Source organism: Physcomitrium patens, chromosome 8 (genome assembly GCF_059467195.1).
Source record: "Physcomitrium patens ecotype Gransden chromosome 8, ASM5946719v1, whole genome shotgun sequence".
In the NCBI taxonomy this organism is placed as follows: Eukaryota; Viridiplantae; Streptophyta; class Bryopsida; order Funariales; family Funariaceae; genus Physcomitrium; species Physcomitrium patens.
This window is the reverse complement of record NC_143417.1, coordinates 8,732,136-8,746,861: the sequence shown is the minus strand read 5'-3', so window position 1 is coordinate 8,746,861 and position 14,726 is coordinate 8,732,136. Positions and strand designations below refer to the sequence as shown.

Here is a 14,726-nt window from a genome sequence, read left to right as displayed (position 1 = left end):
AACCCAGTATCAAGGTTTTGCTGCTTCAGATGAATTGTTTTCTATGCACTCATATAGTTTATATATATTTATCTTTATTCATTTATTATATATTTTGAGGTACAATAGGGTTCGTTTCAGAGTACCTGCTAGAGTACGATCAATTTCTTCGGTAGCTTGATTGTCATTCGTCGCAACATTGCCTCACTGGTGCATTCGGAATCGGTGTCTGATTGGATTCCTCGAATAGACGAGCTTTCAATTGAGCATTAGGTTTGGAAAATCGCGTGATTGTGCACTTGGACGTTTGATTACTCTTTGTCCGTGTTGTCTGAACGGAGCTAGGGTTCTGGGATGTCCAGATTGTCGTTAGTTTAATCAGGATTTCGGGTGAGTATGAACTGGCGATTGTGTGTTATTGGGATGGAGATTCTGGAGTTTGTAGCCTCTGCTGGGAATTTCTGTAAGGCGATTTGCTGTGGAGAAATATAGGTTTACAGGAGAGGTGATGAGCTGGATTGTTGAGGGCCAGCAAGGGCGTGTCGAGAATTCGTGAGGGGCTGTGAAGGAGAGCTCGTGCGAGAAGTGGATTGGAGCAGCATGTTTCCGCAGTTTGCAAGCACGGCGGCCTCGCTCACGCGGGCTACGTCGTTGATGAACAGAGTGGGAACAGATGCCTATTTGTACGATGACCCGGAGGACGGTAACATTGCAATGCTGTTGGACAGCAAATTCGAGGTGGAGAAAGTGGAAGGGATGAAGCGCTTGATCGCTTTAGTGTCCCAAGGTCGCGATGTATCAAGTTTCTTTCCTCAGGTGTGTGTGTCCTCTGCAGTGTATCTGCTGTTCTCTTAATAAGAACTGTTCCTGGAGTATGGTTTGAGTTAAATGGCTTCTTTCCTCGATGATTTAGATTGACACGATTTAATCGCAAGCATTGTGAAATGGACGTATCCTTTACTTGATCATTTTCAGATCATTACAATTGACGTTCCTGAAGCGTTTTCAATGTGGACCTAGAGACACCCAAAGTGCTCAAAACTTAAATATCAAAAATTCTCTGACGCATCTAATTGTGATGGGTTTCTTTTAGCTTCTTAATCACTGGTTTCTAAAAGATAGTCGTGGTTTTTGGGCAGGTGGTCAAAAATGTTGCAACAACATCGCTGGAGGTTAAGAAACTGGTCTACATCTACCTTGTACATTATGCCGAAAAGTACGATGGCCTCTCACTTGGATGTTGTGCATCAATAGCAGCTCAACAAAAATTCTTCTTTGAATACTAGCAGACTCTAGTAAATCCACATTGTTGCTGTTCTATCATTCGCTCGTCTAGAATAGTAAGCGTTTTCAAACCTATGTGCATTCAGCAATCTTGATGCATAATTAAGGGTAGTCTATTGCTTCATTGGGATGATTAGTTGCTCACATGTCTCGTGTGTATTTTGACAGACGCCCGGACGAAGCATTGCTGTCCATCAACAGCTTTCAAAAAGATCTATCTGATCTGAATCCTCTTGTTAGGGCATGGTCTCTTCGGGCAATGTCAGGGATCAGAGTACGAGTCGTTGTACCTCTCGTTGTCATGGCTGTGACCAAGTGCACTCGAGATCCATCGCCATATGTACGACGCTGTGCAGCTCATGCCATCCCAAAGATACACGCCATAGAACGTGATTTACACAAAGAAGCTTTGGAAGAGGTAATTTTTCTTCTCGCGTTAGGATTATATTTGTCCCTTCATATCTGGATCATTTTTAATGTCTTCGTTGTTTGAGAGCATCCAAAACTTTTGTATAAATTAGGTAAGGTCTTAGGCAATGTAAGATGTGTACTGTAGAAAGTTAACATAGATCTCCTCTATCGTGCAGCATAGTTTTCTTGCTTTTACACACCATACGTCATGAATGTCTGTGTATTTGGTAGTTGATTTGCAAGGTTTTGCAGATGGTAGATTTGCTGTTAAATGACAGCTCTCCAAGTGTCATTGGTGCCGCAGCATCGGCTTTCTTGATTATATGTCCAGAGAAGCTTTCTATTCTAGGTCCAAGATTCAGGAAACTTTGTGAGATGCTTCCCGATGTTGACGAATGGGGTCAAGCGGTCTTGCTGGACATCCTCATGCGTTATGCTGTTGCAAGGTATGTCGGAATAGCATTTGTAATAACTATTGTGGTCACTCACTTCTAATAATTTAAATCATTCTGTTGGTCTTATCTTAGATCTATCAAGGGGAGTAATCGCATTTTTTTTTTTTTTTTTTTTTTTTTTTTTTTTCATATTTATCCTTCGAATGTGTTCAACATTGTGGTCATGAACATTTTCTAATCTTCCTTTGACTGTGCAGTCCAAGTTTGGATAGGTATCATAGCTTCTTTGTCAGAGTGGACTGACATTTGTGCTGCCATCGATATTCTTTTCCAGGTATGGTTGTGTTAGAGGTGCTGGACAAAATTCTTGTGCAAGGAATGACTTACAGCATAAGGTGCAGAAGATGCATAGTACAGACAATTCTGATCACTCTGCAGAAGAGGCGAGTGAAGTGGAACTTCCAGCAGATATACGAGGTTTGCTTCACTGGTCAACTCCGCTATTTCGAAGTCAAAATAGTGCTGTGGTCATGGCAGTCGCTACTTTATACTGGGTTTTCGCACCTGATACGGATCTGAAGAAAATTGTGCAACCTCTTCTATTTTTACTCCGATCATCCAAGGATTCACACTATGTGGTAAGGTAGCAAGCTCAATGATTCTGGTCTTGGTTGTGTTTGAAACTCAATTGCAACTTGTACTCTTCAATAGTATTCTCGACTTTCACACATTTACCGCGATTGTTACTTTATATAAAGCCAGATGAAGAAGGAATTGGGGGGGGGGGGATGTCATACTTCTTTCTATTTTGCAGGTGTTGGCAAACATCGCAACTTTTGCCCTTCAGATGCCACCTCTGTTTGCTAGCTACTTCGAGGAGTTCTTTGTGCGTTCTTTTGACACTGATCCGATTCGTGCACTGAAGCTGGACATTTTGACCACCATTGCTACTGAAGCTTCAATTCACACAATTCTTCGCGAGTTTCAGGTTGCTCATTGTCTTAAGTTTTCAGAAGTTTTCTTTTGCAAATATTTTGAAGCGCGTAGATTCTGGATAGTTCAATAATCTACTCATGAAAAAAAGTGTCGGGATATTGTTTCTCTGTCCATTTGTTGTGAATGCTGAATTCAAAGATCATTCGAAATACCTTTCTGATTATGTTTTGTTTTAAAATGTTGTTCTGAATTAGAAGTCTTTTAGACTTGCCTTGCCGTTGATGACGATATGCTTTGTGAAGATTGCTCTTATAGATAATTATCGCAGAGGTTGAAATTATTGTTCTAAATTCAAAATGCTAATATTATCCTATTTCAGGCCTACTTGAGGGACGTAAACCGTCAGTTTGCGGCGAATACTGTGAGTGCCATAGGCAGGTGTGCAGTACGGTTACCAGCTGTACGTTCTGCATGTGTAGATGGTCTGCTAATGCTCGCCAAAGGAGTCATAGTTGGAGATGGAGTAAGTCACAGCAAAGACGAGGCTGAACAATTGTCTTGTCAAGGAGGACTAAAAATGCCAGCAAAAGAGAAGTTAAGTCAGGAGGCTGGAGTTGTTGCTCAATCTGTGTTGGCACTTCGGTCCATAGTGCAACAAAATCCCTCTGAACAAGAACAGGTGCTGAACCCTTTGTAGATCAGCATGTTGTCACGAATATGAATGTTAATTCTTTAGGATGTCTTTTTTAATGTCTTTATCCAGGGTCTGTACGTAAGCTTAGTTTTATCTCCTTCAGTTGTGTAAATAGTTCAAAGCAAACAGTGCGCAATATTTAGCGAAAAAATTAACTCAAATTCAAATGTAGTTTTCACTGTCCTTATCGGTCATTGAAATTGCTAGTAGGACAGCTTACAGTTGGAAGTGAAATTCTCCGCATTTGATTTTCGTTTAAAAATCAGTATGCTTGTAAACAATCTGGGCTTGCCATTTCATTTTTGAAGATGGTGAGCTTTTATTGCACGTATTATCTTAGGTAATATTTAATGTGTCATATTGCAAGAATATTAACAATTTTGTGATTTCCGTTTCAGGTTTTTGCTCGCCTAGTTCGTCTTCTTGATCACATGAAAGTTCCAGAGGCTCGTGCTGTGGTAATCTGGATGGTAGGTGAAGAGGGTTTAAATAGTGAACTTGTTTCCCAGATGCTGCCAGTTGTTTTGAGATACCTCGCAGTTTCTTTCACAAAAGAAGCAGATGAAACAAAGCTCCAAATACTCAACTGTGCTGCGAAGGTAATTACCATTGGAATCGTGGGTTGTGTGGTATATTATTGGATCTATGGAGTTACAATTTTATCTTTGGCTTCCTGTTTTAAGCTGTGGGAGTCTCATATCTTTGAAATCTTGGGATTTCATCCTCTCCATTCCAACTCTGGCTGGCTTCAGGTGTTTGTCACATGGGCCGGTTTCGAAAATGAAGTTTTTATGTGTGATGAAAGCTGTCCTGATGTGTTTTACGATGTTACCAGATTGTTCTAAAGCTGGAGGAGGCTTCTGCATCTATACTGAAAGAGACTGCTACCTTGGTTTTAGAACACACCCTCAACTTGAGTGATCTAGATACGAATAACGACATACGTGACCGTGCACGGATGTTACGGCGACTAGTTCTTCCCAAATCACACGTCATTTCACAGAGTAAGAATAGGGAGATTCATTTGGATTTGGCTCAACAAATGCAGTCTTTGGGAGTTGACAACGAGGCAACGAATGTGTCAAATCAAGAACCTAAGACCGTATTGGGCGCGAATGGTCACGCTACATTTCAACTGAGTAGAGCAGATGTGCTTACAAAGCTTGCAAAACAACTACTACTTGTGCCCAAAGCTCCTCCCGTGTTGCCTGCTCTTGCACCTGATAGATCATCATTTTTGCCTGGCACAATGTCCCACATAGTCAACCATAATGCTCCAGGTTATACGTCACTGCCGAAGCCTCACAGTTTGGACGTGGTAGCTGATGGCAATACTCCGGGTTCTGCTAGGGATTCTACACTGCACAAGCATGAGCGTAGTCTAATTAGTGGTTACACAGAAAGTGGAACTGAAGCCTCTGGAGATTCTGGGGGTGGTGATAGTGATGGCTATTCGGATGACAGTGGGCCCTATGATAGCGGAAGTGAAGACAGTAGAAACGAGGAGAGCTCTTCAAGCCAAAATATCCTGGGCAAGGGCACACAAATTCAAGGGCAGGGTGGTACGGATCTTGCACCGCTGATTTCAATGGATGATGAATCTGCGGGAGGAGAATTAACAAAAGGAAATGGTTCTCTTTATTATGGCTTGCCTGTAAAGTCAGACAGAGACTTGGACTCATGGTTAGACTCTCAAGATGTAGAAGCTAAAGGCTACTCCCAGACTGCTGACCCTTCTAGCTTGCTAGGCTATGCCTCCATATCTTTAGGACCCTTGAATCCTGTTTTAAGCAAAATAACTCTCTTAGACTATACAAATGGAGATGGATTAGACGTAAAATACACCTATGTGAGGGAGCCTGCAATTTGCTCACAGGAAATGGTATGTCTTCGGCTGTATTTCTTCAACCGATCTGGAGACCCAATGTTGAAAATATCTGTGAAGGGAATGGAGGAGCCAGCCTCAGTTGATAATGCGTAAGTCTTCTTTGAGATAGTGAATTCATTTACCTTAGTAGAGGTGGAATGTGGTGCATCTTTTGTCAGCCAAGAACACCGCTGCCAAACATTGATGCATAGAATGATCTTCAGAAAATAGATCTTTCGATGTTAATTTTCATCATCAAATATTTGCGAACATTGCAGAGGATGCAACCGTGCTGTTAGAGGTTGGATTTATCAGTCCATCCAAGCATCTTGATTCCATTTTTTTTATTTCATATTTGATTTATTTTTCATTTCTTATTTAACCGATTGTATCCTGGCTGAATATGTAGGGATCAAGCAGGTGTAACTTCGGAAGGTCGTAAGGTGATTTCTTTCGAGGAGATAGCTGAATTGGCTCCTGGTGATACTATTGAAAGAGATCTTCAGGTTGAGTTCAAGCATCAACTCACACCTATCAAACTCTTTGTTGTGTTGAATGGAAAAACGTACCCAGCGAAGATCGCTCCCGAGGTCGGGGCTCTTGTTTGTCCGTTGCAATTGACTCGAAATCAGTTCATCACTGCCCAATCGCGTATTTCAGGAATGCTTGAATCGTCTCGCAGGTATGCATTGACTCCTTATGAGTGGCATGTACCAGCTTGATGTTGAGATTTATGAAAATCTATGTGTTCGAGGGTTATAATCAATTTTTATCATCTTAAATGATCCTTTGTAATATTGCTATAAAAAAGTTCTCATACATGTCGGCGAATGCTCTTGTTTGATAGGTGCCTACTGGGTAGCTCCTACTCGCAAACCAGCAATACTGGAGACGATAAGATTCTTTTTATTTCACGAGCAATTGCCTCTAGTGTCCTAAGAGTTGCCCATGTAGCAGTGGTTTCTGCAACCCTTCCAATTTCTGATGCCATAGGCTTCAGCGGTTTACAATTATGTTTTGCTGGTGAGACTTTGACTGAGCGGCTCAAGTGTCTCATCTCTGTAACATTTGATACAGAGAATGCAGTTTTGATCAAGGTGAACTGTGAGGACACGGTTTTTGGGCTGAATCTGCTCAAGCAGCTCGAGACCATCCTCAGTTCATAGCATGACACTTCATAGTCCGATACTAGTCATTGAGCACCACATTTTGAGGCTCGTGTATTATTCATGTACGAAGGAGTTGAGCATGTATATGTGAATACCTAGCACTTCTTTAAGTTACATAACAAATGATTTGGCTCCACCCTTTCATGTTGAGAATAAAGTCGCTCTTCTGAACCTGAAGTGCGAATTTTTAATGAGTAATTCTAAGGTAATAGAACAAGTGTTTTTAACTCTTTTCATTTCTTCAACCTCTCTGAGCATTTCAGTTAGAATCTGCGACTTTGCGAATGGCGTGAAGGCATTCTTACTATTGACATCTGTAAAGCAGTTACTAAATGGTGGAAGAATGGTATTGGTGGAGGGTTTTGAGATGTGCATAGATATGTGGTCATGTTGATACGATTTAAAATTTGCAACAAATTTGCCTCTTGTCAATGACGAGCCACCATGGAAGTCTAGGATTAGGTGCAATTTTCAACCCCGTTGTTTATGTGATGCTTCAAGAAAATCTCAACCAGCGACTGTTGGCGATTGAACGGTGTTAGATCGCGTGAAACACAATTTCTACGATGCACATTTAGACTTTATTGGTGAAGAATCTGGTTTTCTCTGCTGGTTTAATTCCCACGGACTTAGAGTTAGTGATATCGCATTTGTCTTCGAACAATTCGGGGAGTGTGAGTTGCTGTGGCTGATGACGTTTCACATCACATTCCATGAACAGGGTAGCCAATACATGTTAGATATTACTCCTAGTCAACCATAAAGTCCTTTCTCATTCATCATGAACAGAGCCCTACATCCATAGCATGAAACTATCCATAATCTCAGTATATATTGAGACCCTTTGTGTACTTCTACAATGAACAATACATATTTTATTTCATTGTTCTCTTATTCTGTTAATGTATCAAAGTGGGATAGGTCCTATGACTTTGCTAAGGATCCTTCTTGTTATTATTATTATTGTCACTTAGATTGTATAGTAATCAACTTTTTGCAAACTTTGGTGTGGGCTCAAATTCTCCATTGTAGAACTATTTTGTTTTTGCTCTCTTTATATTCAATCATCAATTAGATACACTCATTAGAAATAGTAGCTAAGATAACCATGGGCACAATGGATACTGTTGTATCTAAGGATATCATGCTATCATGATCTTTTAACTTCAAGCTATGGCACTCTACACTACAAAACATCCTGAAGAAGAATAATCTCTAGGATGTCATGAGTGAGGATATATTTCTAGCCTTGGAGACATCAACATTAGAACTCAATGATTTAAGGGCCACCCCAAAAGTCATCCAAGTTACGTCCACTACTATAAAAGCTTTATCTATTGAGAGTGACACAATTAGGCAAAAGCAAATAACAATAAAGTCCAACATTGATCTTTTGACCCAACTTAAATTGCATATTTGTATCCAAAATAACTTGGATCCAAGAGTTTTTTGGAATTGCTTAGTATTAATGTACTAAACAAACACGATTGTTGACACAATGCTAGTATTCAACAAATAGGATAATATTTATATGAATGAATAGATGGACGTTTCTACCTTCATTACTAAAGTGTACAATATCTAATAGAAAATGACTACTATCTATCAATTCCAGTCAAATGCTATCATTGTACATCACATCCTGAATAGATTACTATCCTATTTTCAATACTTAGCTCAATAGATTGAAAATAAAAGAACCATTTTGTCTTTGGAAGAATTAATTGCTCAACTTCACAATGAACAATACTTCATTTTCATTCAAAAGAATGAGGTCAATAAAGCTCTTATAATGAGAATTCAAAACATGGTGCAATGTTACTACAAACCACATTACAATACTTATAATTTCTAACCTTGAAGACATCTTCTAGGTAATCAATAACATCATCTATAATTTAACCTAAATGAATTCATCTACAATATGTATAAAAAATAGGGATACATCTTTCAATATTGTTAGGACCAACACCCGCCTAGTTTGTACCATTTATACAAAGATTAAGATTGTTAGGAGCATATTTTGAAAAATTTCACAACACTAAAATATTACCCTATTTTGGACAACATCAAGGTGTGCTTCACCTCTAACTATGGTGCCAACATATTAGAAGAAACAAGTAGTGAGATTTATTCATCTCACTTTCTTTTTGAGGTAATTCTTGAATCTGCACTTGATGCACTTAGTCTAAAAATTAATCTGAGAGAAAGATACTAGCCGTTTGACTTTTGTGCTTTAATACATTTTTTAGGAGACAATAATTCATTTCAATTTTTAGATCCACCCTATGCTAATTTTGTGACTTTGGCGGAAAGCCATACATATGTAATTAAAAGGCAAGGTTTTGCTAAGGTTTCTTTTCTATTTGTTGAAATAAAAATCCTTAGAGATATTTATTATGTACTAGGCTTCTATTGGAACATTGTCTCAGTAGAAAAACTTATAAATTTTGAAAACATAGCTTCTTTTTATTCTTCTACATGTGTAGATTTTACCAAAACCAAAACATATTAAGTAGTTGCTTCAAGAAAAAAAAAAAAATCAAATAATTTATATAAATTCACAACTAATATATTAAGGTATCAAAGATCTTCTAGACAAAAGCTATGCAAACTATGGTACATGTCCTTCAACTAAGTCCAATATAGGTATCACGCCTACTAAAGTACTTTGGAAATATAAACTCAATTTAAAAAATGTCCACATATTTGGATATATAAATATTGTCTATCTAGATAAGATTGAAAGAAGAAAGCTTGAAGAATGGTCCATCTTTGGCATCTACATGGACTTTGATCTCAAACCTAAGATATACCAAATCTATATAACATTAAAAGAAAAACTCTAATTACTTGGAATGTTGTCTTTGACAAAAATTATTTCCTTGATATACTATTGGTTGACTCAATATATAATTTTGATGCACTATTTTTATAAAATCTAATTTTTATGTACCAAATTTTTAATAATACTTTAGTAATATAATGCAATACAAAATCCAAAATAGAGACTTCAAATTACTTGCCAAATTCTTCTAATATCAATAATATGATCATGCTATTCTTTGTATGTACTAAATTTGATAAAACTTAATGACAAATAATACTAATTTTGGTGATACTACACCAATCAAATCACTTACTGCCAATAATATCATCCACATCAAATTTTAGCTCATATTAGTCTTTCGTTGATAACTTCAAGGATTAGTCAACCAATGATAGTAATAAAAATTTCATATTGATGTCAAAGATGCTAAGTGAATTTAGTAATCTTCAAAATAATCATGATTCCATCACCATGGTAGAATCCAATACCACTATTTGCATCAATCAACATTCAAGAAGTCAATCTATTTACTTCAACAATTATTTTGTTGGCCTCAATAAGCTTCTACTAGAATCAACCACCTTTCATAAAGTCACCTAAGATCTAACTTGGTGCAATTATATGTGAGAAGAAATTGAATCAATATACAAAAATAAAACATGGACTCTTAATTAACTTTTACTAAATAAAGTTTTTATTTTAACATAATGGATTTATAAGACAAAGCTCAAAGCAAATAGCACCGTTTGGAAGGAAAAGGTCTACATAGTAGCATGGGATTTTAAACATCCTATAAGAATAGACTACAATGATATATTTGCCTCAATTGTAAAATAGGGCACAATCTATCTACTACATATATTGGTTGCCAAATAAAACTAGCCTTTTTTTTATATGAATGTGAAAATAACCTTCTTATATAAAGTTCTCGAGCAAGAGGTGTACATATCACAACTACATGGATTCAAAATAGCAAAAAAAGAACACCTTATTTCTAAGCTTTACAAGGCTCTCTATAAATTGCAATAAGTACCAAAGGCTTGATACACCAATATCAACACATTCTTATTAGAACATTCTTATTTATCAAAAGAAAAAATGATTATAACTTGTATGTTGTTCATGTCAAAAATAAAACCCTACCGCTAGTTTTATATGTAGATGATTTACTAGTCACCAAAAAATTTCTAAAGTAGATTGCATAGGTAAAGATACAATTAAAAACATATTTTGAGATGTCCAATCTTGGTGAAGGAAATATGACATTTTTTAAAAAGTAAAATGCATTCAAGTGAAAGGAGGAAATTTTATTATCCAATGCACCTACCTAGTATAAATCCTTGAGCTATTCTAGATGACATCATGCTAGCCAATTTTGATACTAAATTAATTCATCAAACTTCTTATTAATATGCAAGCTCTCTACTATAATCCAAAATAATACCGTTTATTAGTCAAAAAATTAATTCATCTTATATATTCACAATTTGATATTTTCTACTTTATAAGAATAGTGAGACACTTCATGGCAAGACCTCAACTGCTACATCTTCAAGCTGCCAAAAAAATTGTACATTATTTGGGTAAAACAATAAATTATGGGATATTTTAAAAGTGAGATATCAACATGTAAATTACAAAGTATGTAGATGCAGATTGGATGGGTGATTTGGAAGATGGTCAATCTACTATGGGCTTTGTATTCTGACTCAAGGATGGACCTATCACCTAATTGTCAAAGAAACATGTTATAGTGGCACTAAATTTGTCCAAGATATATGTAGTAGATGGCAACCAATATATGTAGAAGATGGATTGTGCCCTATTTTACAATTGTGTGGCAATAGAATACATCATGCTTTCTATTGCCACACAAGAATCTGCTTAGTTAGATAAGTTGATAAGAGATCTCGGCCTAACAATACACAAACTTGTCTAGATTCAGTGTGATAATGAGGCAAGTATGAAAATGACAAACAATCTTGATATCAACCCGCAAATCTGCTCATTATTACTTTACCGGAGACCAAATCACAAGTAGAGAAATTCATCTAGAATACATGCCATCAATAGAACAGAAGGCTGACTTCTTCACAGAACCATTAGAAAAAACTTTATTCAAAAAATTCAAAAATAGATTGGGCCTATGTAATTACAATGCGGTGAATCAACCACCATGCAATCAACAAACTGATCTCTAGAACCAAAAATTAGCCTCTCATCTAACTCACAATTTTCATGTTGACGGTTCTTCCCCTCTCGCAATTAGTCATCTTCTTTGCATCTATGAACACCTATTCAGTAGATTCTCTCTTCCTCACCATTTGAAGCTCATAGTTATGTAGAAATCAATGCCACAATTTATTGACACACCGCAAATTCTTTGCAAGCATGTACATACGATCGACAATTGTAGCTTCATCGCACAAGCAGGGAAATATGACCTCATCTGTGGCCTCTAGCAAAATCTTACACATACAAGCAACCTCCGCCCATACCTCATTTAGAACACTATGTAGAACATCCCTCTGTTCAATCAAACATTCTACTTCTTTCTTGATCTCACTACCTAAGACATCATCATGATTTGCATCAACTTCTACCTTTCTTTCTGGGCTACAACTTCCAGAAGACAAACGCACCAAAACGGACATCTTGACCTTCAAAAAACTAGACCACTCCTCTGTAGTGTACTCTTCATCAGAAAACCCTGAAGTCAAATCAACCAATTTCAGGCACATCCTGAGGAGCGTGGAACAATGAAATTCTTGTACAAGCTCAAGATCAACAAAATGCTCCAAAAGAACCTCTTGGACACTATCATGAACACAACCACATGAGAATTCAAGATCAAAAACAGAGGAATCAACACTATTAAAGCCACATGAATCTCAGTATAAATATGATATCTTGTGTGTGATCTCGTCACCGTCTTGACAGCTGGCTCATCACCAATACTTTGTTTTTACAATTACCTCGGAATAAGGGAGGGTGTTAGATATTACTCCTCGTCAACCATAAAGTTCTTTCTCATTCATCATGGACAGAGCCCTACATCCATAGCATGAAACTACCCATAATCAGTACATATTGAGACCTTTTGTGTACTTCTACAATGAGCTAAAAACATATTTTATTTCATTGTTCTCTTATTCTCTCAACACAATGTTGCAATACAATTGTTTAATCCTCTACAGACCCAATTGTTTAACAAGGAAAATGTGTATGGAGGAATACTTGTCTTTTATCTCTTTTGATATGCAAAGTTTCTTCTAACCTCCACAAGCAGCACTGCTTCAAACATGCCCTATTGGAGTCTAAAATGGGATTTATTACTTTACGTGACTTGAAGATTTTTCTTGCATGCTCAAGATTTCAAGTTTTTACGAAGGTTAGTTCGGGGCGACCTAACCAACTTGCGGTGATCCGATTCTGAAGACTACTTCTTGATCCTCGACATGAGGCACGAGTCTCAAGGCGGAGTGGAAATTGGAAGAGGACTCACCAGCTTGCGTGATGAGTGATCTGTTAGCTTGCTAGTGCCTATGAGTATAAATCGAGCATGAAGCCATGTGTTTGCCAATGAGAGCTACATAATTCATGTAAACATGTGACCTTTGTGTCACCTTCGTTTAATAAAGTTTAGGTTTTTGTTATCAGCCATGGCGAATTTGTTTAGTAGAGGATGATTCTCGTGCTTCTCAGGTGCTAATCTAGTATTCTGGATCGAAGTCAGAAGTAGGGATGGGTCATCGGAGTGGTCCATTCTCAAGGCGTCCAATCTTAAACGAGTCCCATGAACCTGAAAACAAGTTGCATCTTTGGTTCCATTGCCGGGACAGGAATTTATTTCTATCCCGAGAGAGTCAATGACATAGACAGGGCCGGTTTTGATCTCATAAACACCTCCATGGATGGATATTAATACCAAGCAATGAGAGGAGATTAGAACCATTGTATGGCCTTGAGAAAGCCTTCCCTGAAGGGTCAGTATTGTTAGGATCATGATCTTCTCATCTTTAAAAGCAGGTAGTCTGCCAATAATTAAATTTTTATTTTGCGTGTCGAAACTAAATCCTGATCAATAAGAGATCGAAGAGAGCTCAAAAAGTCAAGAAAAATAGCATGAGATTTTAAAAGAAAGAATATAACAGTGAAATAGAGAGCACTGTGCAAAACTTGGATCTTTCCGGAAGTAACAGATTGCAGTCCGAGTATTAGGATGGATTCTAGATTATGGAGTCTGTACTTTGATGGATCGAATAGTGAAAAGTTCGGATTGGATATAGGCATTGTTTTACAAAGTTCCAAAGATTAAAAAAAACGAATGATACAACAAAAATTAGAAAAGAACACCACTTGAAACCAAGCCAAATATAACACCCTGGCTTGAGGATTAGAAATTGGGGTAAAAAATATATTAGTGCGAGGAGATTTTAAGTTAGTCTGTTAGCAAGTGGTCAGAAATTGGCAAGTCAAGTCCAACGGCTTGTAACCACTGCACCAAAAGGTTTTAGAACTAAAGAGTAGATTTAACACTTCTTTTATCAGCCACTTTTCCAAAATAAAAAACCAATTACTTGACCAATTGTGAACTAAAATTAACCCTCACTAGTTGGAAGCCTATTCTAATTCACAACAATTTAATTATCTAAATGTTCTAACAATTGTTGATTAATTTATTATTTGATATCCAAGAATTTTAATAACATACTACCCTAGTAGGTGGTTTCATCTAATTTCCAACCATTAATCAACTTATGAGTAATTAAATAAAAATTCTTCTTACTTCTTGATAAGAAAACTTAACCAATTTTGTAATTAAATTTATTCTCAAACAATCACAATCCACAATATAAGCCAGACAATAATACTCAAACCACACACATCTAACAAATTATTATTTTTTTCTTAATTTTATTTTTAATTAATTTTATCATAGTTTTATATTGATTTTTTTCTTTAATTTTTTAATAAAAATTCATTAAAATTTGAACCTTCTTTTAATAATTTTTCATCCATGAATAAATTTTTATCTACAAATAAAAATTTATCTAATTTCAATAATTAATTATCAATAATTAATCATCCTTGTGAGCTTTCAATTATGTTCTAAAATAAAAAAAAAATCTTATTTCATGGTAATTAAATAAGTTAGATT

General features: G+C 36.8%; 1 protein-coding gene across 2 annotated transcripts; it reads left to right on the top strand.

Annotated features, from left to right (window-relative positions):
- The first annotated feature begins 129 nt into the window (after positions 1 to 129).
- Positions 130 to 6,933, top strand: LOC112286191 (AP3-complex subunit beta-A). Of its 2 annotated transcripts, XM_024527867.3 has the most exons (11): positions 130 to 795; positions 1,119 to 1,195; positions 1,432 to 1,681; positions 1,927 to 2,120; positions 2,404 to 2,707; positions 2,884 to 3,057; positions 3,385 to 3,684; positions 4,098 to 4,298; positions 4,535 to 5,676; positions 5,976 to 6,248; positions 6,414 to 6,933. In XM_024527867.3, exons 1-11 carry the CDS (start codon positions 580 to 582, stop codon positions 6,730 to 6,732), a joined length of 3,450 nt encoding a protein of 1,149 aa, XP_024383635.1. In that variant the 5' UTR covers positions 130 to 579; the 3' UTR covers positions 6,733 to 6,933. The 2 variants fall into 2 exon arrangements, with proteins under 2 accessions (XP_024383635.1, XP_024383636.1); XM_024527868.2 differs by lacking the exons at positions 130 to 795; positions 1,119 to 1,195 and having other exon boundaries at positions 1,543 to 1,681; positions 1,979 to 2,120.
- Positions 6,934 to 14,726: the final 7,793 nt, after the last annotated feature.